This window comes from Mus pahari, chromosome 6 (genome assembly GCF_900095145.1).
Source record: "Mus pahari chromosome 6, PAHARI_EIJ_v1.1, whole genome shotgun sequence".
Taxonomy (NCBI): domain Eukaryota; kingdom Metazoa; phylum Chordata; class Mammalia; order Rodentia; family Muridae; genus Mus; species Mus pahari.
Window position 1 is genome coordinate 101,856,326 of NC_034595.1, and position 25,867 is coordinate 101,882,192.

The 25,867-nt window shown below is 47.2% G+C and overlaps 1 protein-coding gene across 3 annotated transcripts; it reads left to right on the forward strand.

Moving 5' to 3' along the window:
- The first annotated feature begins 279 nt into the window (after positions 1–279).
- Positions 280–25,587, forward strand: Tnfrsf9 (TNF receptor superfamily member 9). Of its 3 annotated transcripts, none has more exons than XM_021200815.1 (8): positions 280–389; positions 9,568–9,692; positions 10,446–10,550; positions 12,074–12,211; positions 12,794–12,863; positions 14,127–14,254; positions 15,556–15,690; positions 24,300–25,587. In XM_021200815.1, exons 2-8 carry the CDS (start codon positions 9,593–9,595, stop codon positions 24,401–24,403), a joined length of 780 nt encoding a protein of 259 aa, XP_021056474.1. In that variant the 5' UTR covers positions 280–389; positions 9,568–9,592; the 3' UTR covers positions 24,404–25,587. The 3 variants fall into 3 exon arrangements, with proteins under 3 accessions (XP_021056474.1, XP_021056476.1, XP_021056475.1); XM_021200816.1 differs by lacking the exon at positions 280–389 and adding an exon at positions 7,728–7,814; XM_021200817.1 differs by lacking the exon at positions 15,556–15,690 and having other exon boundaries at positions 24,300–24,594.
- The last annotated feature ends 280 nt before the right edge of the window (positions 25,588–25,867 follow it).

Sequence of the window (25,867 nt, forward strand, 5' to 3'; positions counted from 1 at the left end):
GCATTGCCTTAGTACTTTATGTTCTGATTGTGTTTGGTTTTGTATTAGAAGATTTTAGTTCCAAGTTTTTTCCCCTACGAAGGGACCATTGATAATTAGTTATTTCTGCTACGGGGGGGGGGACCCCATGAAGGGATCTTTAATATTGAGTTATTCTCACTATTAGGGGAAAAAATGGTCAAACAAAAGTCAATCAAAGAAGAAAAGTCTTAAGGTCTTAAGTCTGGGCCAGGCTGTGACACTGCAGTAGCAAAACCCCACCCACCTGCCCGCCCATCCTTCCTGGAATTCAGGTGCTGCAGGCAGCCCTCAGCACAAAGAGCTGACAGGGACCCTGGGTCAGGGGTTCTAGAGTTCCAGCAGCTGCCACTATTCTTCTTTGCCTTTGGGTAAGTTTTGTGCCGTTGATCTTGAGGGCTCACAGCCCTCTGATTTGGGACTCCTTTTGACAAGATGAGGTATTTCCCATGACAGGAAAGGTTTGGAATTGCCCAGGTGAGAGGGAATCTTTCCTGTGCAGCCAGGACTTGAGCCTGCCTGCAAATTTCAGAGAAACTAGTGACCATCCTAAGGGTGCATAAGTGGTCATTGTGTAACTGTGTTTCATTTTGTTTTGTTTTTCAAGGAGAGATAAAGATACCTGGTATGACTGACACCCAAGTGGGCAGGGGGCTGGGAGCCTTCTACCAATGCCAAGGAGCAACCTTGGCCAGAAGGTGACATCATAAACAGAATATACGAAATCGTAGGCAAAACCAGACTGCCAGTCTTCATGATCAGAGGGGTGGGATCTGGTGGGGCCGATGGATGTCCCCTGGTGTGTGTGTGTGCTCACTTTCTTCTTGCATGTCCTGGCTGTGCACATGTCCTACATTGAGGTGCCAGCTGTCCTTCAGGCCCCACTTCTCTGCCCATAGCAGCACGATCATCCTGTGATCACAACCTGTGGATCCTGAGGGGGAGGTGAAGCAGGACCTGAGAGGAAAGAGACCAGAGGCAGCGAGCTCTGGGGATAAAGAGAGAGTCTCAGGAGACAGGCTTCAGTGAGACAGTTCATTTTAATGGGGGTGAGGGAAGCTTTTACTTAAACCTTTTCGGGGTGACTAGGGGTGAGTGTACATCACTGGCCAGGGTCAGGATGCCTCATTTGCATAAGGAGGAATTCCAGGGGCTACTGGATGTGACTTTATAAGGGGAGAGGAAGTTTAACCTGGCTACGGGGCTATATGACTTCCTCCAGAGGAGCAAAGGTGAAGGTACAGGGCTATGTGTACCGGGACATGCAGGCCCAGGGCAAGTCGGAGCCAGGGCAAGTGGGGGCGATCCTACTCATACCAATCTCAGGACACCCCTCAGCCCCACCCTGTCCTGTCCCACGGCTCACTGGCTCCACACTAGTGGCATCTGTGGTTGTCATGGAATGAAGAGGGGACATAGAAGTTGGAACACTGGCCTGCAGTCACACAGTTTTTACTTCCTCCCACATGTAAAATGGTAACCATAGTTCTAAATGGCTATGAGGTTAGGTGTAAGATTCAAACCAGATGTGGTGGCTCATGCCTGTAATTCCAGCACTCAGGAAGCCAAGTGTCTTAGTCACCCCTCTAGTGCTGTAAAGAGAGACCATGATCAAGGTGACTCTCAGGAAGAAAGCATTTAATTGGGAGCTGGCTTACAGTTTCAGAGGTTCACTCCACTATCATCATGGTGGCATGGATGGCAGTATGCAGGTATGGTGCTGGAGAAGGAGCTGAGAACAATATCCTGATCTGGGTGGGGGAGGGGGCAGACAGACAAGACAGACAGACAGAGACCAAGACAAACAGACACACACAGAATGATAGACAAAGAGAAAGAGAGAGTGAAAGAGAGAGAGAGAGAGAGACCGAGACCACTCAGCATAGGCTTTTGAAATGTCCCACCCCCAGTGACATACTTCCTTCAACAAGGCCACACCTGATCATCCTTTTAATCCTTTCAAATAGTTCCACTCCCTGACGATTAAGCATTCAAATATCTGAGCCCATGGGGCCATTCTTAGCCAAACACCACACTTAGGAGGAGGGCAGGAAAGCTGCAAGGTCAAAGCCAGCCCGAGCTACCCAGGCTCAGCTACAGATGCTCAGGCGATACCCGGATCTTCAAACATACTTCACCTCACCTCACAAGGCCCTAGTGCCCACAGATCAATATTGAAACCAGGAAGGTCAAGCACACAGGGTGAGCTGTTTTTCCATCCAGAAGACTGGGGATTGGAGGTGGTTAATAGCCTGGTGATCTCTATGATCTAAAAGGCCAGGCTGTACCAAGCTCCCAAAACCAGGACCACAGATATTAGTCTAGATGACCCTTATGTTATCTGTACATTCAGGGGATTCCCCAAGCTCCCACAGTTAGAACACAAGATGAAACGGTCTGTACACTATCTGTAGGACTGAGCTGTGACCGATCCTTCCCTAGGCCCTTAAGCTAATACATGTAGTCTAGAGCTGTAGAGGCTAAAGAAATGGCTCAGTTGGTAAAAGCACACATCAGCATCCAGAAGAAGCGGTTCATGATTGCCTTTAACTCCAGTTCCTGGGGGTCATGTGTACATATTCAACACACACACACACACACACACACACACACAAGTAAAAGAATTTATTTCAAATTTTATGTTTGACTTTAAAATATATTTTTCTAAAGGCATCAAAATTATCTGTTAAAATTAAAATATGAGGGGCTGGAGAGATGGCTCAGTGGTTAAGAGCACTGACTGTTCTTCCAGAGGTCCTGAGTTCAGTTCCCAGCATCCATATGGTGGCTCATAACCATCTGTAATGGGATCTGATACCCTCTTCTGGTGTGTCTGAAGACAGCAACAGTGTCCTCATGTACATTAAATAAATAAATAAATCTTTGTAAAAATTAAAATATAAACTAAAATAAATAACAAATGCCATTATGAAATGCTAATATTTAATAAAGCATTTATTTTAAAATATTAAATATGGGATTTTAAAAAATGTTTCAAATTTTTCTAAAGTAGTGTCAAATTTTTTGATTTTATTTTCTATTTTTTTGAGACTTGGTCTCGTTATGCAGCCCTGAGTAGCCTGGAACTTGCTATAGAGATTAGACTGGCCTTGAACTCACAGATATCCACCTGCCTCTGACACCCAAGAGCCTAACTAAGGTATGTGGGGAACCAGGATCTCCTACATAGAGTCAGCTGTACAAGAGTGGGTCATACCCTTTGTATCTGGAAGGTACAGGATGGCCACTCATGGGCACCACCCGCCAGGTCCCAGTCATAGGTCAGACACCTGCAAACTGTGTTGTGGCATGCAGGCCGGGCTGGAGAGCACTTACTTAGTAACAGATCTTACCTGACACTTTTCTTCTAACTATCTGGATGTGACATTCAGGTACCCAGAGCTACCCCGTGCCCCAAGTAGGACTGGGACCCTGAGGATGTGCAGTGGACAGCACACAGGGAGAGCTGGCTGCCAGCCTCTTGCCTCTCCCTGCGTGTTGCTTCCTTCTTCCAGGTCACCCTCCGTTGTGATTTTTTTTTTTAAATTCACTTTCCTTTGTCCCAGTTTTGATTGATTTTCTTCTTCTGGGTCATCTATTGGTATCCCAAATGAATAAATGCCTTCTCTGATATTACCTACTGGGCAGATGCACAGGGTGTGGGGTAAAGGTCACAAGGACGTGGAACAGTCCCTGGGTATTTTTCACAGGAAGGGTCTGTTTTCTTTTCTAGTTCTTTCTTCTGTCATGTTCCCCTTTCCCATTCCCCTTTCTTTCCCTCTCCATCTACCTCTTTATAGAATCTCAAGTAGCCAAGGCTGGTCCTGAACAGGCTGTGTGGCTGAGGATGACCTTGAACCTCTGGTTCTCCTGCTGACACCTCCAAATACTGGGCGTGCTGGTGTGTGCTATGGTGCTTGGCATCTTTATCTTGCTTACAGACATCTCTTCCGCTCCTTAGAGCTGGTGAGACCTCATGCTGCCTAGGCTCAGAGTCACAGCCACCTGACATGTTTATAGAAGCACAGAGTTGGTCCCTAGCTCAGATCTGAGAAGGTGGCAGAAACAGTTTAGTGGATGCCATCAAGGGCTGGTGCTCTCTGTCCGGAGTTAGGAAGATGTTGTAGTTTTATGATTTTTTTTTCTTTTAAAGATTGCATTTGGAAGAGTAAAACGACAAGATGGATAAAGCAGTAACTTATGTGTTGTGAAAGCAAATGACCACCAAGCGCTTGGCTGGCATGGGCAGTGCCTCATGTCATCTACCTCTGTGGCCGTGGTGATTTTTATCACAGGAGACCACAGGGATGTGGTGACAGCTGAGAAGAACCTTTCGCAGAACACTCCTGGAGCAGTTGGTCTGGTTCAGCTGCAGGCTGATAGAACTAACCTTGAGAATCTCTTAACTCAGGGGAGACATGTGTCATGGGCAGAGGAGCCCATGAATGTCACTGTGGTGGGAAAGAAATAACGTCCCTTCAGGGGAGGTGATGGCAACGCCCACAACCACTCAGATGGCAGGAGTAGGCAGCCGCTCAGCTAAATGTCACCGCCGCGCAGAGGGGGCAGAGAGCACACATGCACATGATATACGCAAAGGCCACTGGGTTAGCCCATGGCATTAGAAGCCTCGGGTGATCTGGTCAGCAGTGTGGCTGTGTGTTCTATGGTGTGACAGACTTTTAGAGCTCTGCTTTCTTTGGAAACGCATGCCTGCTTCTGAGCTATGTAAACCACGTAACTTTGTTTCCCTTATCCTTCAATACATAGGATTACTGTACGATAAAGTCTGATTGGTCACATAAGCATAAGTGTGAGAGTCTAGATTTATCCAGGTCAAGTGTTGGCTTGGCCAACACACCATGCTCTGACTCCACCCCCCCAACCCCAGTATTCACTCGAGTCAGAATCCCAAGGACAGCAGATCAAACCTCAGTGACTTACCGTGTCACCAGCCTTCAGGACGGCCGACCACTTTTCTTACGTGGAAAAAAAATCACAAGTGTTAGTGAGTGGGGACCTTGAAACCCTTGTTTGCTACAGATGGGGCTATGAATTGATGTAGCTGCGGTGGGAAACAGTGAGCTCAAAGTGAAACTGAGCTACTACTTGGCCCAGGAGCCCCACCCACCCTTAAGTGTACACCAAAGAGAACTATTCAGTTATGCGCACACCTGAATGGCAGCATAAAAGCCATGGGTGGAACCAATTCAGATGTCCATCAACTGCTGAGTAGATAAACAGCATGGGATACCTCTGCCTAAAGGAATATTACTACACCAGGAAAAGGACACATTCTACAACAGGAAAGGAGCCTGCCACAGAAAACCACAGGTTGGCTCATTGTATTTTATGAATGTGTAGAAGAGACTAGTGCCCAGAGACAAGATCAGTCTCATGGAGACACAACATATCTGGGATTTGATCATGTTGTCCTCCAACCCGACCACCAACCCCAGACAGGGTTTCTCTGGGTTTCTGGCTGTCCTGGAATTTGCTCTGTAGACCAGGCTGTCCTTGAACTCGGAGATCTGCCTGCCTCTGACTCCCGAGTTTTGGGATTAGAAATGTGTGCCACCGTGCCTGGCTTTAGGAATTTCTGTTTTAAAATATTTCCTAAAAGCTAGGCTTGGCCGGGCGTGGTGGCACACGCCTTTAATCCCNAGCCAGAGCTACACAGAGAAACCCTGTCTCCAAAAACCAAAAAAAGAAAAACAAAAAAACAACAACAACAACAAAAAAAAAAGCTAGGCTTGGTAGCACATGCCTTTAATCGAAGCATTCAGGAGGCAGAGGCAGAGACAAGTAGATCTCTGGGGCTTTGAGGGCAGCCTGATCTTCACAGTGAGCTCCAGGCCAGCTGCGGCTTCATACTGAGAGGGACACTGTCTCAAAAATTAAACAAAACAAACCAACCAACCAAACAAACCATGCTTATGTGTGTTCGCCTGTGTATTACACCATGTGCAAGCAATGCCAGAGAAGGCCAGAAGGGGGCATCACATTCTCTGAAACTAGAGGTTTAGGCAGCTGTGAGCGGGCCCGCAGGATGCTGGGAGTCAAACCCAAGTCCTCAACTAGAACAGCCAGTGCTCTTGATCACGGAACCAATCCAGGATTTCTTTTTGATTAATGGGAGTATTCTGTAATCAACTAGAGAGGATAGTTTCATGCATAGTGAATATTCTAGAATCTCCTGAATGATGTATAGCTCAAATGATGAAGTTTATGTTATGGGATATGAGCTGTGAGTTACAGGCCTCTGCGAGCCACTTGGTATGCACACTGTAAGTTGAACCTGGGTCCTCTGCAAGGGCAGTATGTACTTTTAACCATGGAGCCATCTCTCAAGCCCCTTTTATTTTTAAATTATGTGTATGTTGGGGGTATGTGTGCATGAATTCAGGTGCCCACAAAGTCCAAAAGAGGGCACTGGATCTCCCTGGACTTACAGGTGCCTGTCAGCTGTCCAGTGTGGGTGCTGGGAACTAAACCAGGGTTCTCTGCAGGAGCACTAAGCCACCATAACCACAGAGTCACTTCTCCAGCCTCTGTACTTTGTCCTTCTATGGTGGGCAGTGATGTGACTGGCCTCATGCAGACCTGGAGAGTTCTCAGCATGTGCTTTACTAAAGGGCAGCTCTCTTTGGGTCTCCCATCTTACCTCCATTTCTCTTGTGGAAAAACATTTCCTAGTCATTTGAATTCCAGTGGGAAGTCCATCTATTTTAGATAAAACTGCCCTTTTGAAAGACCGGGTCTCACTGCATAACCCAGGCAGACTTGGAACTTGGGACTGGTGATCCTCCTGCTCCAGCCACCCAAGTTCTGGAATTACAGCTGTGTGTATGTCCAGGCCTTCTCTCTATGACCCTCTCCCCAGCCGGCCAGCTCCTGAGCATCTTTAGTCACGTGTCCTGCTCGGTTTCCATAGCAACCGCTTCCTCCTTTTTCCTTTTCCCTCCTCCCTCCATTCTTCTTCCTTCTTCCTTCCCTCCTCATCTCCTTTTCCCTCCTCTGCTCTTCCTCACCCTCTCCTCCCTCTTTCTCCTCTTCCAGTTCTCTCTTTTTTTTTTTTCCCCCACTCAATTTAACGTTTCTCTAAAACTTACTCACGGATCCCCACCTTGCTCAGTGACATCACTTAGTGCCTGTGAGCAGCCTGCTTCCTTTCCCTCTCCTGCCCTGCAGTTTTTCTTCTCCCCAATCTCTCACACTCACTCACAGACATCACAGAACATCCTGCCCTGCTGTCCTTTGCCTGGACACACAGCCAGAGCCTTCTCATTTGCATAAGGGCATCCTAATAGTAATTCTGGTGAGACAAATTCCTGGGGTCCCTTCCAGGGTTGGATGGCACTCACGACAGTGCAGCTCGGTGCTGGGTTTAAGAGGTCTCCCTGTCCTTACAGTTTAGGAGATGATTTGTGACAAAAACCACTTCGGTCTCAGTCCTTAAGCCTTCAGTATTTTAAGAACACGTGAAAAGCGTTGCATGGACGAAGGACTATGTTAAGTGACCAAGTCTGTTTCCTAAAGTTGTCCAGGAAATGTCCTAATGGTCAACAGCTGATTCCAAGAAACCCATCAGAGTGGCATTGAGTGGGGACTGGAGCTCTGGGGATTTTGAGGGTAGCGAGGAGACAAACCACCTCGCAGAGCAGCTGGGGATTTCCCAGGAGGCCTGGCTCAGTTGAGTCACAGGTCCTGTGTTTGACCTGTGGTCTTGTGGAGCGGCAGAACCTCACTGAGCTGCCAAGGAGGCAGAACGCTCTTCGCTGCTCTGAGATCGCAAGGTTTGTCTGCTTGGGACTAATGGGGGACTAGAGAAGTGAGGATGGCCTGGGCTCTCAGTGCAGATTTCTAGGCTGTTCTTCCCTTGTAATTGGTAACTTCCATCTCATATCCCACTACATAAAGATTAAAAAATGAAATTGGTTCTCTCCCCCCTTTTCTTTTTCTTTTTCCTTTTCCTGGAGACAGGATCTTGTGTAGCCCAGTCTAGTCTCAAACTCTCTCTCTAGCCTGACCCTGAATTTCTGTTTCTCCTGCCTCCATCTCCTGAGTGCTAGGATTACAGGTGTGAATCACACTGTACCTGATTGAGTACCAGGGTTCCATGCATGCTAGGCGGGTACTCCACCGCCTGAACTTCAGCACCAGCCCTAGAATTTGTTTTTAATTGTCTTTTTTGTTTGTTTACAACCTTCAAATCTCAAAATTGGCAAGTACAGGTCTGTGCTTAAGAAACTCTGACAGTGGGCTGGAGAGATGGCTCAGCAGGTAAGAGCACTGACTGCTCTTCCAGAGGTCCTGAGTTCAAATTCCAACAACCACATGGTGGCTCACAACCATCTGTAATGAGATCTGATGCCCTCTTCTGGTGTGTCTGAAGGCAACTACAGTGTACTTATATATAATAAATAAATAAATAAATAAGTCTTTTTAAAAAAATAAAAAGAAAGAAACTCTGACAGTGAATTAACAGGGGGTCTTTTAAAATGAGCCCAGTTAAATGTTCAGTTAAGCCGGACGTGGTGGCACATGCCTTTAATCCCAGCACTCGGGAGGCAGAGGCAGGCGGATTTCTGAGTTCGAGGCCAGTCTGGTCTGCAAAGTGAGTTCCAGGATAGCCAGGGCTATACAGAAAAACCCTGTCTCAAAAAACCAAAAAAAAAAAAAAAAAAAAAAATTAAAAATTAAAAAAAAAAAAGTTCAGTCAAATAACCAGAGAGATAGCCACAGGCTCTCCTCTCATTGAGGGGACCCCTCAGATGGCACTGGCCATTTGGACTTTCCTTCAGGGGCAGCATAGCTGCAATCTGGATGCCAGCACAGATACTCTGAAAGTTCTAACGCTTCTGTTCTCATTGTCCCTGTGTTTGTGAAGAACATGAGATTTCACCCTTGGGCTTTGCAGACATGCGCAAAGCCGGTGACTGCTGTAGAACTCTGAACTTTGTGCTTCCATAGTATTCCAGTTTTTTCTTAAAGGACATTAAAATGTTAAATCATATTTGTATGTTTGGACACTTGAGTGCGGACAGCCAGAGGCAGAGGATCCCCTGGAGCTGGAGTTATAGACAGTTGTGAGCCTCTCAGTATGGGTGTTGGGAATCGAACCCGAGTCCTTTATAGGAACAGTGTGAGCTTTCAAGCATTAAGCCATCTTTCCAGCCCCAATATTCCAGTCTTAATTGTTCTTTAAAACACTGTGGAACCGCTTAAGTACGGTTGATAGACAGTTCGGGAAGAGAACCCCACCCCGATTATTTACAGAATGACACTTGTGAGATAGCCCCCTCTTTTAAAGACAGGGTTTCATGTAGCCCAGGTTGGCCTGGAACTTTCTCTGCAGCTGAGGATGACCTTGAACCCTTGCTCCTCCTGCTCCCATCTCATGTGTGCTGGGGTTACAGCATCCACGAGCACTCCGGGTTTCTGCACACTGGTTCACGTTAAGCAAGCACACTACCAGTCAAGCGACAGCAGCAGCCGGAGAGCAACTCATCTATCTGACTGAGCCACTTTCGGAATCTCCTTTGCAAGTGTCGTGTGCATGTGACATTTCGCTATGGGAAACAACTGCTACAACATGGTGGTCACTGTGCTGCTGCTGGTGGGCTCCGAGAAGGTGGGAGCCGCGAAGAACTCCTGTGACAGCTGTCAGCCTGGTAAGTGACAAAGTGACAGGTGTCTTCTCTGACTGTCGAAGACTCAGTTGGGTTAGCCTGGTGTCTTAGTTAGGGTTCCATTGCTGTGAAGAGACACCACGACCAAGGCAGCTCTTATAAAGAACAGCATCTAACTGGGGCTGGCTTACAGGCTCAGAGGAACCTTCCCACCAGGTAGGCTTGGTGCTGGAGAAGGAGCTGAGAGTTCTACATCTTGATCCAAAGGCTGCCAGGAGGAGACTGTCTTCTACAGGCAGCCAGGAGGGGGCTCTCTTTCACACTGAGTGGAGCTTGGACATTAAAAGACTTCAAAGCCCACGCCCACTGCGTCACAACACACCTACTCCAACAAGGCCACACCTCCTAATAGTGACACTCCACAGGGGCCACATATTCCAACCCCCCACACCTGGATAGAAGCTACTCATTCCTTTGCAAAAGCTTGTTGAATCCAACAAAAGCAGCCATGGGGACGCAGCTCACTCACTTAACCTTGCCACCTTGTCAATTTGCCATCTGAGCTTTTTTTTTTTGTCACGGTATTTATATGTTGTTCTTCCTGGCTGCTGGATTGTGCCGAGGGTCACCCTGCAAACGTGTGCAGTTCTAAAATGCCAGTCAGTAAACATGTCTATCACCGTGATGCCAGGAGGACAGACAGAATATTTATTCTGCTATCCTTGCAAATGTCACAATGCTGCGAGAGCTGGTCAATTTGTTGTCAGACACAAACGCCTGTGACAATTCTCGCAGGTACTTTCTGCAAAAAATACAATCCCGTCTGCAAGAGCTGTCCTCCAAGCACCTACTCCAGCACAGGCGGACAGCAGAGCTGTGACATCTGCAGAGTGTGTGCAGGTAGGTCAGTCTGTCTGTCTGTCTGTCTGTCGGGAAAGGAGAGCTTGCTGTTGCCCAGGCTAGACTGGAACCTGTGACTCCCAAGTCTGGAGATTTGCTTTAGAGGGGAGACATCTTCATCTTTAAGACCGTTGGGCAGAGTTAAGCTTCAACCCCTGTTTACTAACTGATTTTTGTTTAAAAGCTTGAGCCTCGATTGCGTGCTGACGCCTCTGTCCACAGCCAGGTGTGGGAAAATTCTTTCATGAAATAACAATCATTGTTTTGCTGAACTTTTTGAATAACAAAGAAAATACTCACTTGACATGAGAGGCATTTTGTTGTTGTTGTCTATTGTTTTGTTTTGATACTGGATCTCATTATGTAGCCCTAGCTGACCCAGAATTTACTATATAGACCAAGCTGCCCCTGGAACTCAGATCCACCTGCCTCTACCTCTGGAGTGCTGAGATTAAAAGTGTGTGCTACCATGCCTGGATTTTTTTTTGTAAAAGTCCCATGTATCCCAGGCTATCCTTAAACACCACATCTTCTATCCATATGCTGAGATTATAGGTATGCACCACCACACAGTTTATGATAGTGGCTCTCAACCTTCCTAATGCTACGACCCTTTAATACAGGTCCTCATGTTGTGGTGACCCCAACCATAAAATCATTTTCATTGTAACTTCATAACTGTAATTTTGCTACTGTTATGAATCAATCATAATGTAAAACATCTTAGACAACCCCTGTGAAAGGGTCATTCAACCCTGAAAGGGGTCACTACTTACAGACTGAGAGTGCCTGTTTTATGAGGTGGGATGGGACCCAAGGCCTTGCACACCAGGTAAGCACACTGCAACTGAGCCACACCAGCAGCCCAAGAAAAGGTTTCAATGAGCAAAGCGTGGAGATTGAAAATAAAACAGTATGATCCAGGCATCAAGGCACAAAGACCCAGCACTGGGCAACTGAAGCAGGAGGGTTTTTGGTTTAACGCTAGCCTGGGCCACACAGTGAGACCATATTTCAAAACAGCAAAAGAAAGTAAACCGGCAAACATGATGTTCTAAAGTTATAATGTCACTAACATCAGCAGAGCAATCATGGATATGTATGTACATATATGTGCATATATGTATATATATGAGTGTATATATAGAATGTATATGTGTGTATATGTACATATGATATATACGTGTGTATGATGTATAAGTGTACATGTGTGTGATGTGTAAATATGATATATGTCATGTATATCTGTATATATGTACATATGATATATATGTGTATGTATGATATGTATATATGATATATGTGTGTATGATGTATAAGTGTACATGTGTGTATATATGTGTATATATGATATGTCATGTATATCTGTATATGTACATATGATATATATGTGTATGTATGATATGTGTATATGATATATATATGTGTGTGTATATACATGTGTATATACTCACACACATAAAACTGCAGAACAGAGATTTGTTTCCTGAATTTAGAGGTAACACGGAGCTGGGGCTTTGTAGGCTATTTCAGGTTCAAGAAGCCTTGCTCTGCTACCCACAATGCGGAGTGTGAGTGCACGGAGGGGTTCCACTGCCTGGGGCCACAGTGCAGCAGGTGCGAAAAGGACTGCAGGCCCGGCCAGGAGCTAACGGAGCAGGGTAGGTTGCTCTCTCTCCACCCAGCAGGCACCAGCCTGTGAACCTGAACACAGCAAGCAGCAGAGACTCAGAAGGGTTGCCCACAGGTGTTTTCATTCCACGCTAGTGCATATTCTATCGTGTTTCCATACACGGGAATACTCAGAAACCAGGACGTTTTGTTAGTCATCAGAGCCACACATCCGTACGTGGTTTAGATGAGCACGGTATGAATCGATTGAACATGAGCTCTCCCAGGCTTCCAGAGCAAGCAGGTGCTTCAGAGCGACTGCTGCCCGTGCAGAAGACCCAAGTTCAGTTCCCAGCACCCACATCAGGCAGCTCACCACAGCCTGCCATGCCAGCCCCAGGAGATCTGGTGCTGTCTTCCGCATTCATTCTGCGGGTGTCTGCACTCATGTGCTCATGTGCACGTACAGATACATGCACACATACATGTGAATAAAAAGAAATTAAACAAATCTTCAAAGTAGCCACTAAGCAGTTTGCGCAGGTTGGCCTAATGACCCGAGACAGTTGCTCATCACTGGGAAAGCTGAGAGATGGAAAATGCCTTCTACTGATTCTCAACCTTTCTTCAAGGTTGTAAAAACTGTAGCTTGGGAACATTTAATGACCAGAACGGTGCTGGCGTCTGTCGACCCTGGACAAAGTACGTATACACTCTCATTTTTCTTATAGCACAAAGACCCTGGGACAAACTGAAAGAGAAGGACACTGTCACTGGAATGACCATCTGCAATGACAACCCCTAGGTGACAGGGGACCTCTGTGCTTACAGAAGCTTGTGTGAATATAGACATTTCCTCAGAACCTAGTCTCTGTGTGTGGTAAAGTGCAGAGCTTTCTGTCTCCAGCACACACGTATGTGCTGTGCTGGCCATTGGAGGGACACAGGCAGTAGAAAGGGTCCAGATGTACTCATGGGCTTGCAAGGTTGGCATTGGGCTCTGGGGGTGACCACTGGTCCAGGTGAGGTTTGATGGTGCCTAGGACAGACAACAGGGGTCTGGACATGGAACACATGGCTCAGTGGTTGTAAAGGCAAGCTGGCAGTCATATGGACTATTGACTCTAATGACCCTTTTTCGTTACTTTAGTTATATGTTTATAATGTTTAACAAGTATACGGGTGGGTAACAGACTAATGTGTTTTTAAAAGTTCTTTCAACTTAAATTGATTAGAATGTCCAAGTTAGTGTTTGTAAAATGGGTTATGAACAGGGATCTAAAGAAAAGGAAACCCCTGTATGATGGTGGTGGTAGTGATGATGACGGTGGTGGTGGTTGTGATGGTGGTACTGATGATGGTAGTGAGGATAGTGATAATGATGGTGGTGATGGCAATAACAGCTGCTATTCATGAGGCTGTGTCCCTGGGACTTGTTCGTTTACTTTTATCCCAATTCTGGGAGCACAGGCTGCCCCTCTTTTAAGCTGCTGAGCACACCAAGGCTTAGTTAGACAGGCTTTATAAATCTCCCGACAGTCACTCTGAAGTACAGATCCAAGGCTTATGCCTGCATTGTCTGATGACGCTGCTGGAACCCCTATTGGTGCCCCACATGTGCCCAGGTCACTCAAAGGAGCAAGAACTCGAGGGAAAGGGTTGAGAGACTCATGAGTCAAAACATGTTGAGCCACAATGGCTGGACCTGGCTGTAATGGAGTAAGATGGAATATATGTGGCTCCTGAAGCTGGGGAGAGAGGAGGCCTGATGGGAGGTGGAGTGGGTGAAGATTAGCATACCGGGAGGTGAGGCAGACAGATTGAGGCCAGAAAGCCTCTTGGTACTTTCTCACCTCATCTGCTCCCTGCTTGAGAGCCCAGGCCTGCCCACTGAGTCACTTGGATACAAAGTTTCTCACTGTGCTGCTCTGGAAATTAACCATCTGATCTCTTGACTTGTCTAAGCTGCTCTCTAGACGGACGGTCTGTGCTAAAGACCGGGACCAAGGAGAAGGATGTGGTCTGTGGACCCCCTGTGGTCAGCTTCTCTCCCGGAACCACCACTTCTGTGACTGCTCCAGAGGGAGAACCAGGTGACTGTTTAATTGCTGTTAATAAAAGTTAATGAGCAGCTATGGTAGCTTACAACTGGAATCGCTCCACTAGGAAGCTGAGGCAGGAAGTTGGCAAGTTCCAGGGTAGCCTGGGCTACATAAAAAGGGGCTACCCTTTTCTTAAACCCTTCAAAAACCTCACCCAGACAACTGCATGACGTCCATTCAGACTCCATGGACACTGCTGGGTCTCCCAGCTCTTCCCACAGCAGGCAGTTCTGATGTACCACCCTCTTTGTACTGTCTTGTTTCTTGGATGTTGTTCCTAAGTCAGTAATCAGTAATAGCGACCCTTGTCCCACACAGGTAATGTACCTTTACAAAGGTCAAGTCCATGGAACTGACAGGCCTCACAATTTCTCTGTGTTTAGTAGGACAGGCTAGTTTCCAAAGGCTTCTAGTAAAGCCGTTACATATGAGTACATAGACTACATTGTCGCTGTCTTCAGACACACCAGAAGAGGGCATCAGATCCCATCACAGACAGTCATGAGCCATCATGTGGTTGCTAGAAATTGAACTCTGGACCTCTGGAAGAGCAGCCAGTGCTCTTAGCCGCTGAGCCATCTCTCCAGCCCACATTCATTTGGCTTCTTTCTTCTTCTTCTTCTTCTTCTTCTTCTTCTTCTTCTTCTTCTTCTTCTTCTTCTTCTTCTTCTTCTTCTTCTTCTTCTTCTTCTTCTTNTCTTCTTCTTCTTCTTCTTCTTCTTCTTCTTCTTCTTCTTCTTCTTCTTCTTTTTCGAGACAGGGTTTCTCTGTATAGCCCTGGCTGTCCAGAGAAATTGTAGGCTGGCCTCGAACTCAGAAATCCTCCTGCCTCTGCCTCCCGAGTGCTGGGATTAAAGGCATGCGCCACCAAGCCCAGCTTGGGTTCATTTTTAAAAGTTACTTAGGTTTAGGACTTGGGTTGCGACTCAGTTGGTAGAATAATTCTTGCCTCACATGCAGGAAAGGCCCTGGATTCCCTCCCCAGAACTGTATGAATCTGGGCATGGTGGTGTATACCTGTGATCCCCACGCTGGTGGTGGAGGCAGGGGAGTTTGAGGTTATCCTCAGGTATACGTGAAGTTTGAGGCTAGCCTGGGATACATGAGACCCTGTCTCAAAAACAAAACAGAACAAACAAACAAACAAAAGACAGTAAAGTCACCTAAGCTTACTGAGTTATGGGTGGGGGTGCTTGGGCACCACCTCCCCAGAACCCATGCATTTCCCGGGTGAGTTCGGATCAAACTTGTCCTCACTAACCACTGTGGCATCTGTCTCCTTGCTCTCTCAGGAGGGCGCTCCTTGCAGGTCCTTACCTTGTTCCTGGCACTGACATCAGCCTTGCTGCTGGTCCTGATCCTCATCACTCTCCGGTTCTCTGTGCCCAAATGGATCGGAAAGAAATTCCCCCACATATTCAAGCAACGTAAGGCCAACACAGCATGGGATGCAGGGGCAGGCAGGACACACATCTGGGAGCCAGAAAACAACCCCTCTCTCGGGACGTGTTGTCTTTCTGTTTCAGGGACTGGATGGACGCAGGTCCTCAGGCTTGCGTGGCTAGAGTGCCTTTATTCACCTATCCATACTGCAGGGTTGGATTTTTTTTTTTTTTAAGTTATGGGCATACAATTGGCTAGCCCATGGTTGCAAAGCCAGAACAAGCTTGTTCCCACAAGGATACAGGCAATGCCTGGAGGCAGTTGTGTAGTGAGACTTTTGGTTTCTTTAAAAACACAGGAATATTATGTGGGAGATGGGGCTGCTTCAGACTGTCCACAGCAGCTGTTTACGATTTGCCTCGTGCTCTAACGCAGGGACATGATTTTGCCAGCTGCAGAAGGTTTCTGCAAGTGTGTGATATATGGAATTCTGGGGACTTTTCAGAGATTATATAAACTATAGAGACCTGCTAGAAAGGGCTGATTGGCAGGCTGTTGGTTGCGGTTTGTTAAGTAGTAGGGGGCGAAGAGAAGAAATTAGGCAAAGATCATATTTACCCTAAGGAACTTGATACCCCTAGTCTAATGATATCATTGCCCCCCTCCCATTTTATTCTTTCTTCTCTCTTACCTGGTGTTAGGGGATTGGAAGAAGTGAAGGGGTGGAGAAGGAAGGAAGACAAAGGACCCACAAAGTAGCCAAGAGTCTGGTGACACAGTTGGGGTGGTTGTGACTTGGTGCTGGGTGGCATAGCTGGAGCAAGGGCTGAGGAAGCTGTTCTGCCCCACAATGCAAGAGTGGCCGCTAGGGCAGAAATAGAGACAGAACAGACCTAGGGCACAGACAGAACATCAGACACATATGCCACAGTCCCAGATAACTGTGCACATGTGAGTGTGGGCACCCAGTGGGCCTGTGTCTGTGGCACGGGAGAACCGGGAAAGAACGTTGTTCAGAAGCTGGGGGAGGGGCGCCGTGGCTTAGTTGGCAAAATGTTTGTTTTACACATAGACACACTAACGCCCAGATCCATGTAAGAAGCAGTGACAGGCAGGTCCCTGGGGCGCGCTAACCAGCCTCACCTAGTTGATGAAATTGGAGCTAGTGAGAGACCCTGACTCACAAAAAAACAAGCAAGCAAACAAAGGTGGAACTCTGACCTCGAACACACGTGTGCAAGTGCACACGTGTCAATGCATGCACCACCCTACCCACCCAGCGTTACTTCTCTAGATGGTAGATAGCCTCGGCCTTGGCTCAGGTCTACACTTAAGTAGGGAGAACTGGATGGTGTGGAAGTGGGTGTAGGATGGACTGCAATGCGATGAACGCTTTCAGAGGCGGATTTCGCCCACTCATAAGCTAAATAAGATGCTGCGAAGAATCCAGCTACTGTCTGGCACTGAGTCCGTACCCTACACAAAAGCTTTCAGGGTCTACACACATTTTATGGTCTATAGACGGGCAGCTTGTCCTCTGACTTTGTGAAAGACAGGATGAGGGCAGACAGGCCATTCACAAGACGGTCAGAGATAAAGAGCATCCAGATGGCAAAATTACAGTTCCAAATGAGAGCAGGCAGAAGCGTGGAAATTGATTCAAATATTTGAGGAGGGCTCAGTAGGTTAAGACACTTGCTGCAAAGCCTGATGACACCTGAGCTCCAACCCTGGGTAGTAGGAGAGAATTGACTCCCACAGGTTGTCCTCTGGCACGCAAGCACACGCCCGCACATGAGCTCGCGCATGCGCGCAGGCACACAAGCGCACTGTAAAAGCCTGAGGATAGAACCGGAGAGGTGGTCGAGCAGGTTAAGGGTGCTTGCCATTCACTAGTCAGAGAATCATCTCCCAAGCGTCGTTTTTGTTTTTTTAACCTGTGCCGGGGGAGATGTGGGAACAAGGAACTTAGGTCGTGTCCAAGGCAGTAGGTCAAACATTTCCGAAATGATGGGGACCGTACTGGATGCCTCTTCAGAGAGCTTCGAGTTCTCCACTTGCTCCACTTCCTTGTGAACGGGGCAGCGCTATTTTTATCTGTCTGGTGGGTGGGGAAGAGGAACTCATTGTGGTTTGGTTTTACATTTCCTTGATAATGGTTGAGGTTAGCTGCCTTTTCTGCGTTTTACATTTGATTGGCTGTTTGGATTTCTTACACCGAGAAGACTTCCCACTGGGTCATCTGTTCTTTCTTTATCAATGAAGGGGACGCTGTGCATGTCCCCAGCTGTAGATGTCTGTTTCTTTTCTTTGGTCGTTCTCTCTCTTGCCCAGGCTTCTTTCTGGTGCAGCCCTCTAAACTACCAAAAGAGCCAGCATCACACTCCCCTCCCAGAGAGCCAACAAGGTTTCTGGGAACATGTTTTCAAAGGTATTAATTAGTAATGACTGACCTGCAATTTAAAAAAAAAAACTTTAAAAACCTTTTAGTTTTTATATAATTACACATTCACAGCAAGTCACAAATAGAGAGCAGGACAGCGTCATCACATGGCATCCATGAGACCCTAACGTCACCACGAGGCCAGGACACTGATGATGTCACTGCCAGGATACTGATAGCTGTCAGTCACTTTATCAGCTGTGTAGATTCCTGTAACAACACAACTGAACTAGGCAGCTTGTAAAGTGGGGCATGGGGTGCAGGCCTGGAACCCCGGCATGAGAGACTGAAGCAGGAGGCTCTCGGGTTCAAGGCCCTAGATCACAAGACTCAACAACAAACAAGCAGACAAAAAGCCCCCAGACTATCCACAACCCCACTCCTGTCCCCCTTTCTCTGGCAGCCCCCTCATCTAGTTTTCATTTTGACTCCTAGTTGTTTAAAAAGTATATTTATTATTTAATGTGTTACAATTAATTTGTAACAAAACAATTGCATGAGTTTTATGTATATGAAATGCACGCAGGGACATGGGGAGGCCAGACCCTCTGGAACTGGACTTACAGGCAGTTATGTGTCACTGCGTGGGTGCTGGGAACTGATCTAGAGTCCTTTGCAGGAGCAGCGAGTGCTCAACTACTGAGTCATCTCTCCAGCCCCATGATATTTTACTCTTACATGTAAAACAAACAAACAACCCAAACCAAACAAAAACAACACCACCCTCCCCCCAAATCTATGGATGCTTATGCGTAGGTTTCATGTGAGGGTAAGTTTTTGTGTCTCTCAAGATATATGCAATCGGAGAGCCAGATGTTTTTTGAGTTCGCTTTTGTTTACTCTGTGTGTGTGTTGAGGTCAGAAGGGCACCTGCAGAGGGAGATTCCTCCACGTGGCTGAGACAGAGTCTCTCTCTTGTCCCCACCAAGCAAGGTAGACTAGCTGGTACTCAAGTCTCCATCCCCCGCCCTACCCCCAACCCCCATCCCTGTCTCTGCCTCTCATCCATCTTGCCATAGGAATGCTGGTCTTGCAGTACATCACCACTGGATTTGGCTTCAAAATATTTTCTTAATGGGGCTGAAGAGATGGCTCCTCTGGCTAAGAGGACTGGCTGTTCTTCCAGAGGTCCTGAGTTCATTTCCCAGCCACCACATGGTGGCTCACAACCATCTGTAATGGGATCTGATGTCCTCTTCTGGTGTGTAGGTGTACATGTAAATAGAGCACTGACTTTTTTTTTTTAAGGAAAAATAGGGTTTTTTTTCATTTTTAAATTATTATTATTTTCTTCATTTACATTTCAAATGCTATCCCGAAAGTTCCCTATACCCCCCCCCCGCCCCTACTCCCCTACCCACCCACTCCCACATCTTGGCCCCGGCCTTCCCCTGAGCTGTGTCATATAAAGTTTGCAAGACCAAGGGGCCTCTCTTCCCAGTGATGGCCGATTAGGCCATCTTCTGCTACATATGCAGCTAGAGACANNAGCTCAGGGGGTACTGGTTAGTTCATATTGTTGTTCNACCTACAGGGTTGCAGCCCCCTTCAGCTCCTTGGGTACTTTCTCTAGCTCCTCCACTGGGGACCCTGTGTTCCATCCAATAGCTGACTGTGAGCATCCACTTCTGTGGGAAAAATAGTTTTATGTCTCTCCCTCCCCGTGTGAATGTGTGTGCGTGTGTGGGGGTTATGGATGTGTGGGTATGCTGGAATGCATGTGGGGGTGCAGTCACATGCAAGTGCATGTTTGTAGGTCAGAGGAGTCCCCGGGGGAGTAGGTGCTCTCCTACCACGTGGTTCCCAGGGATCAAACTCAAGCCCTCAAGCTTCTGCAGCAGGTGCTTTTCGCCCTCGCCAGCCCACATCTAAGAACCCTTCCCTACGTCCTGGGTCTGAAGGGTTGAGACTTTGCCCAGTGGTAGCGTCTACGTTTTACACTTTGGTCTTTGACATTTAAAGCTGTAACTTAGTTAACTACAAAGTGTCAGAACTTAAGGTCGAGACTTTTTCTTTTGGGGGTTAGGGAGCTGTGTCTTGATTACTGTGATTACAATATCAGTCTCAAAATTGGGTAGAGAGTAGAGGACCCTCCTTGCCCCATCTTACCTGTTCAGGTTTGTTTTAGCTGTTTATTCTGTTTCTTTTATATTTCCATGTAAACTTTATGAGACTCTTATCTGTGTCTACAGAAAGGCAGCTGGTACTCTGATGGAGGTGTCATGAAATCTGCGGATCTCCCCCGTTAGCTATCCCTCTCCATGAACCTTGTGTGTTTCTCCATTTATACTTCCTCTTTCCTTACCAATATTTTGCAATTTACAACATATAAGTCCCATATGCATTTAAAAAAATTTTTTTAGATTTAGGCCTGAGTATTTACTGCTCCCCTTCTTCATATGTGTGTGTATGTGTATTTTGCATACATCTGGGCATACCTGTGTCAGGGAATGTGCATGTGGATGCCCTATTTTGGTGTCAGGAATCATCTTTGTTTTTTTTTTTTTTCTTTTCATTTTTTTCATGGAAGCAGGAATCTGTCAATCAAACTCAGAGCTCGCCTATATGGCTGGGCTTGCTAGCCAGCTTGCTCTGAGGATCTGGTCTCCTCTCTACCTCTCAAGTCTGGAATTACAGCCAGGCTGCCATGCTCACCTGGTCATTTTGTGGGGGATTCTAGGGATCCAAACTCACATCCTCATGAGTAGGTGGCCAGCACCTTAGTCACCGAACTATCGCCTCAGTCTTCTTAAAAATCCTTTTCTAAAGCTTTTTATGTATATATGTGCCCGTGTAAGCGAATGCTATGTGTATCGGAGGCAGACACCCTGGAGTAGGAGATCATGAGCTCCCTGACGTGGGTGCTGGGACTTGAACTCAGGTCCTCTGCAAGAGCAGCAAGCCCTCTTGGCCACTGAGCATCTCTCCAGGCCCAGTCCTTTGTTTTCTTTTGTTCTTAAAGAATTGTTTATTTTCTGTATGTGAGTACACTGTCGCTGTCTTCAGACACACCAGAAGAGGGCATCAAATCCATTACAGATGGTTGTGGGCCAACATGTGGTTGCTGGGAATTGAACTCAGGATCTCTAGAAGAGCGGTCAGTGGTCTTAGCCGCTGAGCCTTCTCTTCAGGCCCTTGGTTGGTTGGTTTGTTTTTGAGACAGAATTTCTCTGTGTAGCCCAGGCTGTGATGGGACTATGTAGACAGGCTGGCCTTGAACTCAGAGATCTACTGGGATTAAAGGTATGAGGCAGCAGTGTCCAGCACCCCAGTCCCACCCCCTCTTTTCTTTAGATAATTGGACATGACACAGTGCCTTAGATCATGTGTTCCTTATGTGTAGAAGCAGTGTGCTTGTGAAACTGTCTCTCTCATGAACACACTCCCATGGTCAAGGGGTGTTTTGCAGACTCCTTGGGATTTTCTGTGTAGACCACAATGTCATCTGTAAATAGGGCAACTTTTCCCCTTCTGTGGTGGGAGGCACTTCCTGCTGGCCTCCAGGATTCTGATAAGTGATCCATTGTTATCCCAGTGGGTTTCCCAGAAGTAGCAATGCGGGCGGGCGGGCATCTCTCACCTCTCAAGACTTTTCTCTGCCTTTTGTCTTCAGAGCTCTGACTACGCTGTGGTGTGGATTCCTAGACCCCTCCGGTTTGAGGTTCAGCCACTTTCTAGAACTTGCAGCTCTTGTCCTTTCCCAGAGCTGAGGCAGGTGGTGGCGACTCCGCCATTATTTCTTCAACTGCTTTTTAAAACATTCAGCCCCGTTTCCCTTCTCCCGCCCTCCATGCTCCAATGATGTCAGTTCGGATCTCTCATCAAGAGCCCCACATGTTCTTGGGGCTCTGCCTGTCCATCCGTCTGTTCGTCCATCCATCTGTGGATTGAATGATGACATTTCCTGCTCCATTCTCCTCATTCCATTCTGAAGATAGTCATCGATTTCCAAATTTTCAATTATCATAATTTTTCAGTTTTAAAATAGCCACTGGGTTCCTTTTGATTCTCTCTCTGGGTCTCACTATGTTGTCCCTTCTAGTCTTGAACCCCTGACCTCCCAAGCAGCTGGGCGTCTAGCCATTCACCGCGGCACATAGCTCTCTGTAGTCATTCACCACGATACGTAGCACTCTGTCTACTTAGTCCCCTTGTGTTTCTGATGTGTTTCTAGTTGCTTGTTGGACGTTTCGATGAGGCTACTTTAGATTTTTTGTTGTTGTTGTTTGTTTTTTGAGACAGGGTTTCTCTGTGTAGCCCTGGCTGTCCTGGAGCTCACTTTGTAGACCAGGCTGACCTCAAACTCAGAAATCTGCCTGTCTCTGCCTCCCAAGTTCTGGGATTAAAGGTGTGCGCCACCATGCCCACCCGGCGCTACTTTAGATTCTTATCTTAGCATGACCGACTCCACTGGTCATATGTTCTCTAACTGAGCTCTTCCAGGTTGCCTTAGGGATCTCCTGCGTGGGACCCATCCCGTTGGAGCCTAAGGTAAACCTTCCCTGTCTCAGACTTTCCCAGACTCCCAGGGGGTTCAGTTCTAAGCTTCCTTGAAGGCCTGCTGTTGCCTTTGTATACGGATCCTTTCAGGCCTCAGATGACATTACCCTGGCTTAGAGGACAAGGCACACTTAGGTACTGCTGTCAGATGACCTCCACTGACCTGGCACTCGGGTGCCACCATAGGCTGAGGCTCTATCAGCTTCCTCCAAGGAAGAATAAGTGGCCCTGGACCCAGTCTAGGGTGACAGTGAATGTTCTCCCCAGCCCTTCCCTTGGGGCCTGGGACTGGCCCTGGCCTTTGCTGTGATGACTTCCTGGTTGTCTACCATAGTGGCTCTCAACCTTCCTAACGCTGCGACCCTTTAATACAGTTCCTCAGGTTGTGGTGACCCCCATCTCCATAGTATGATTTTCATTGCTATTCATAACTCTTAAAATTTGCCACTGTTATAAACTGTAATGTAATGATCTGTGTTTTCTGGTGCTCTTAGGTGATCCCCGTGAGAGGGTCATTTGATCCCTTGGGTGGTCACAACCCAGAAGTTGAGAACCACTGGTCTAGAAGTTTCCTATCTTGCCAGGCTAGTCTGTCCCTGGCCCTGGAGCTGGAGAGAACAGGGTTTTCCGACCTCTGTGCTGGCATCCGTGAGCTCTCAGCTCTTCCTGTTCCCGCTCTGGGAATCGGAGGCAGAGGGAAAACCCAGGCAACTTATTACTGTGCTGTGTCTGAGGCCCTGAGATGTTTGGCCAGTCTGCCCTCTCCTCTCTGCCTTCCATGCCACCTTGGGTTTGTTTCCTAGGTTATGTCTGGAGTTTTGGACAGTAGAGAACAGCAAAGCCAGGAACATATGGCCTCTCCTGCCTGCCCTGATTACTTATTACTCTGGCTGATCTTGGATACAATTACAAACATCCCAGCAGCCTTTCCCAGTCTCCCCTTAACTTTACTTCCCTCCCCCCCCCTCTAAAATATGATCTAGGATGTAGACGACATGGCTTAGGAATGGGGCCTTTTGTTAGGTTTAAGAGAGCCAGAGCTGGAGGGGCCGCTCAGCTGTAAGCACAGATGTGATAGCCTCCAGCTACAATTGCAGCTGCAGAGCTGCAGGGGCCGGGGCCCTACACCCATCAGTTCTTTGCTTTCATAGACAGAACTAGTGAGCAGCTTTAAACATGTGCCACAGATCTCATGGAAAAGAAATGAGAATCTGAAACACTCTCGAGAATAAAATAGGGGCTGCTGCATTGAACTCACAACCGTGCCTGCAGCGTGGGCCGTGCTTGTGGCCACCGTGAGCTGGGTTCAAGCTTTGGTTGGTTTGTTTCAAGCCATTGTATAAAATCTAGGAGATGGTTTTTAAAGCCGAAATGGCGGTGGGGGGAGAGATTCTGGCATGTCGGGGCGTGTCTGTAATTCTAGCTCCTTGGAGGCTGAACTGGGGGATCATCACATATGGAAGGCCAGCTTGATCTACAGGGAGAGTTGTAAGTCAGCAAGACCAGAGTGAAACCCTGTCTGTGAACAAACCACAATAAAAATAAAATACAGTTAGACAAAATAAGCTATCTCTAGAAAGCTCATACCTGCCATCACCTGGTTTGTAAGCTTGCTCACATTAGGGTCAGGAATGTTCACAGGTGTGACTCATGTAACAGACTGAGACAGCCGGCAGCCGTGTCTGTTACATTGTATCTGTTGTTTTCTAGCGTTTAAGAAGGCCATTGGAGCAGCTCAAGAGGAGGATGCTTGTAGCTGCCGATTTCCAGAGGAAGAAGAAGGAGGAGGAGGAGGCGGCGGCTATGAGCTGTGATGTACTGTCCTAGGAGATGTGCGGACGGAACCCAGGAAGCACTAGGACCCCACCATCCTGCAGAACAGCACAAGCAACCCCACCACCCTGTTCTTACACACCATCCTACATGATGTGTGAGCACACACCTCATCCAAGTCGCTTCTAATGCTAATATATTTGTCTTTACCTTCTTTAAATCCTTCTTTAAAAAAAAATTAAATTTTATGTGTGTGTTTTGCCTGCCTGTATGCACACTGTGTGTGTGCGTGTGTGTGTGTGACTCCCAATGCCTTCAGAGGCCAGAAGAGAAAGAGTGGGTTCCAATAAGAACTGCAGTTATGGATGGCTGTGAGCCTCCATGTGGGTGCTAGGGATCAAACCTGGGTCCTCTGCAAGGGCAGCCAGTGCTCTTAACCACCGAGTCAGCTCTCCAGCCCTGCCCTTGACATCTTTTAAAATTTAACTTTTTTTTTTTTTTTTTTTACTTAGCCCTTGACATTTTTAATAGAACTGTGGGAAGATCAATTTCTAGATTCTCCTTAACAATATATATCATATACATATACATATATATTCTGAGAAAATGACAGTTTTAGTTGGATCTCAGACCAATGGTCCAGTTAAAATAACTAAAATCAGTGTGTGTGTGTGTGTGTAAATATGATGCGCGACAATAGCCATAGATGCAGTACATTACCCTACCCCATTTTCCTTTGGTTTCTCACTCACTATAATAACACCTCCACTGTCTGAAGAGGGACGCCCATGCATCCATCTGGAGGAAGCCTGTCAGGGTTTGAGGGGAATCTTCAGAGGAGTTCAAGGTCTGCTCTGTGTCAGGCTCATCAATAAGCAGGCCGTGTAGGAGAGGGACAAAGCCCTGTGAGGTGGGGAACACCCGTGAACTCACAGTAGGAACGCAGCCTTCCAACCCGCCATGGGCAGACATGGCTGCCGCTTGCCTCTGCATGGCTTCTGTATAGCTCAAGAGCTGAGAAATGTTGTTACTTTTATTTATTTTGAGACAGCATCTCACTCTGTAGCCCTGGCTGGCCTGGGAGTCACAGACATCCTCCTGCCTCTGTTTCTAGAGTACTGGTACTTAAACTGTTCACCAAGCCTCCCTTCCCCAACCCCCAAACTAGCCTTTCTGTTTTTTAAAAGCCACCTAGAAATATTAAAATTGGGCCCTTACAAAAGTCGAGCCTGTGTTTTCGCTTCATTCCAGACATCCACATCGTGTAGTTATGTACCCTGTAACTGTGTCCTGTGAGTTGAGCTTTCCGATTTTGTGCTGTGTGGTGGCAGCTGTGAGCTGCTTTAATCATTCAGAATTGTATTTGTAACTCTGATTACTGTGTGTCATACCAAGGGTGTCCCTTCTGCAGGGACCGCCTGCTGTCACAAGTCTGTCCTCGTCAGAGTTTGGGTTCATCGACGGCTTCTCAGTTGCTGTGGCTGCTGCTACCCTGTGGGAAGCGT

Excerpts from the sequence above, each read along its gene's own strand:
- Tnfrsf9 (XM_021200815.1), top strand. The coding sequence starts at position 9,593 with ATGGGAAACAACTGCTACAACATGGTGGTCACTGTGCTGCTGCTGGTG. Across the intron at positions 10,551-12,073 it reads CATCTGCAGAGTGTGTGCAG|GCTATTTCAGGTTCAAGAAG; the intron begins GTAGGTCAGTCT and ends GGGGCTTTGTAG. Across the intron at positions 14,255-15,555 it reads TGCTCCAGAGGGAGAACCAG|GAGGGCGCTCCTTGCAGGTC; the intron begins GTGACTGTTTAA and ends TTGCTCTCTCAG.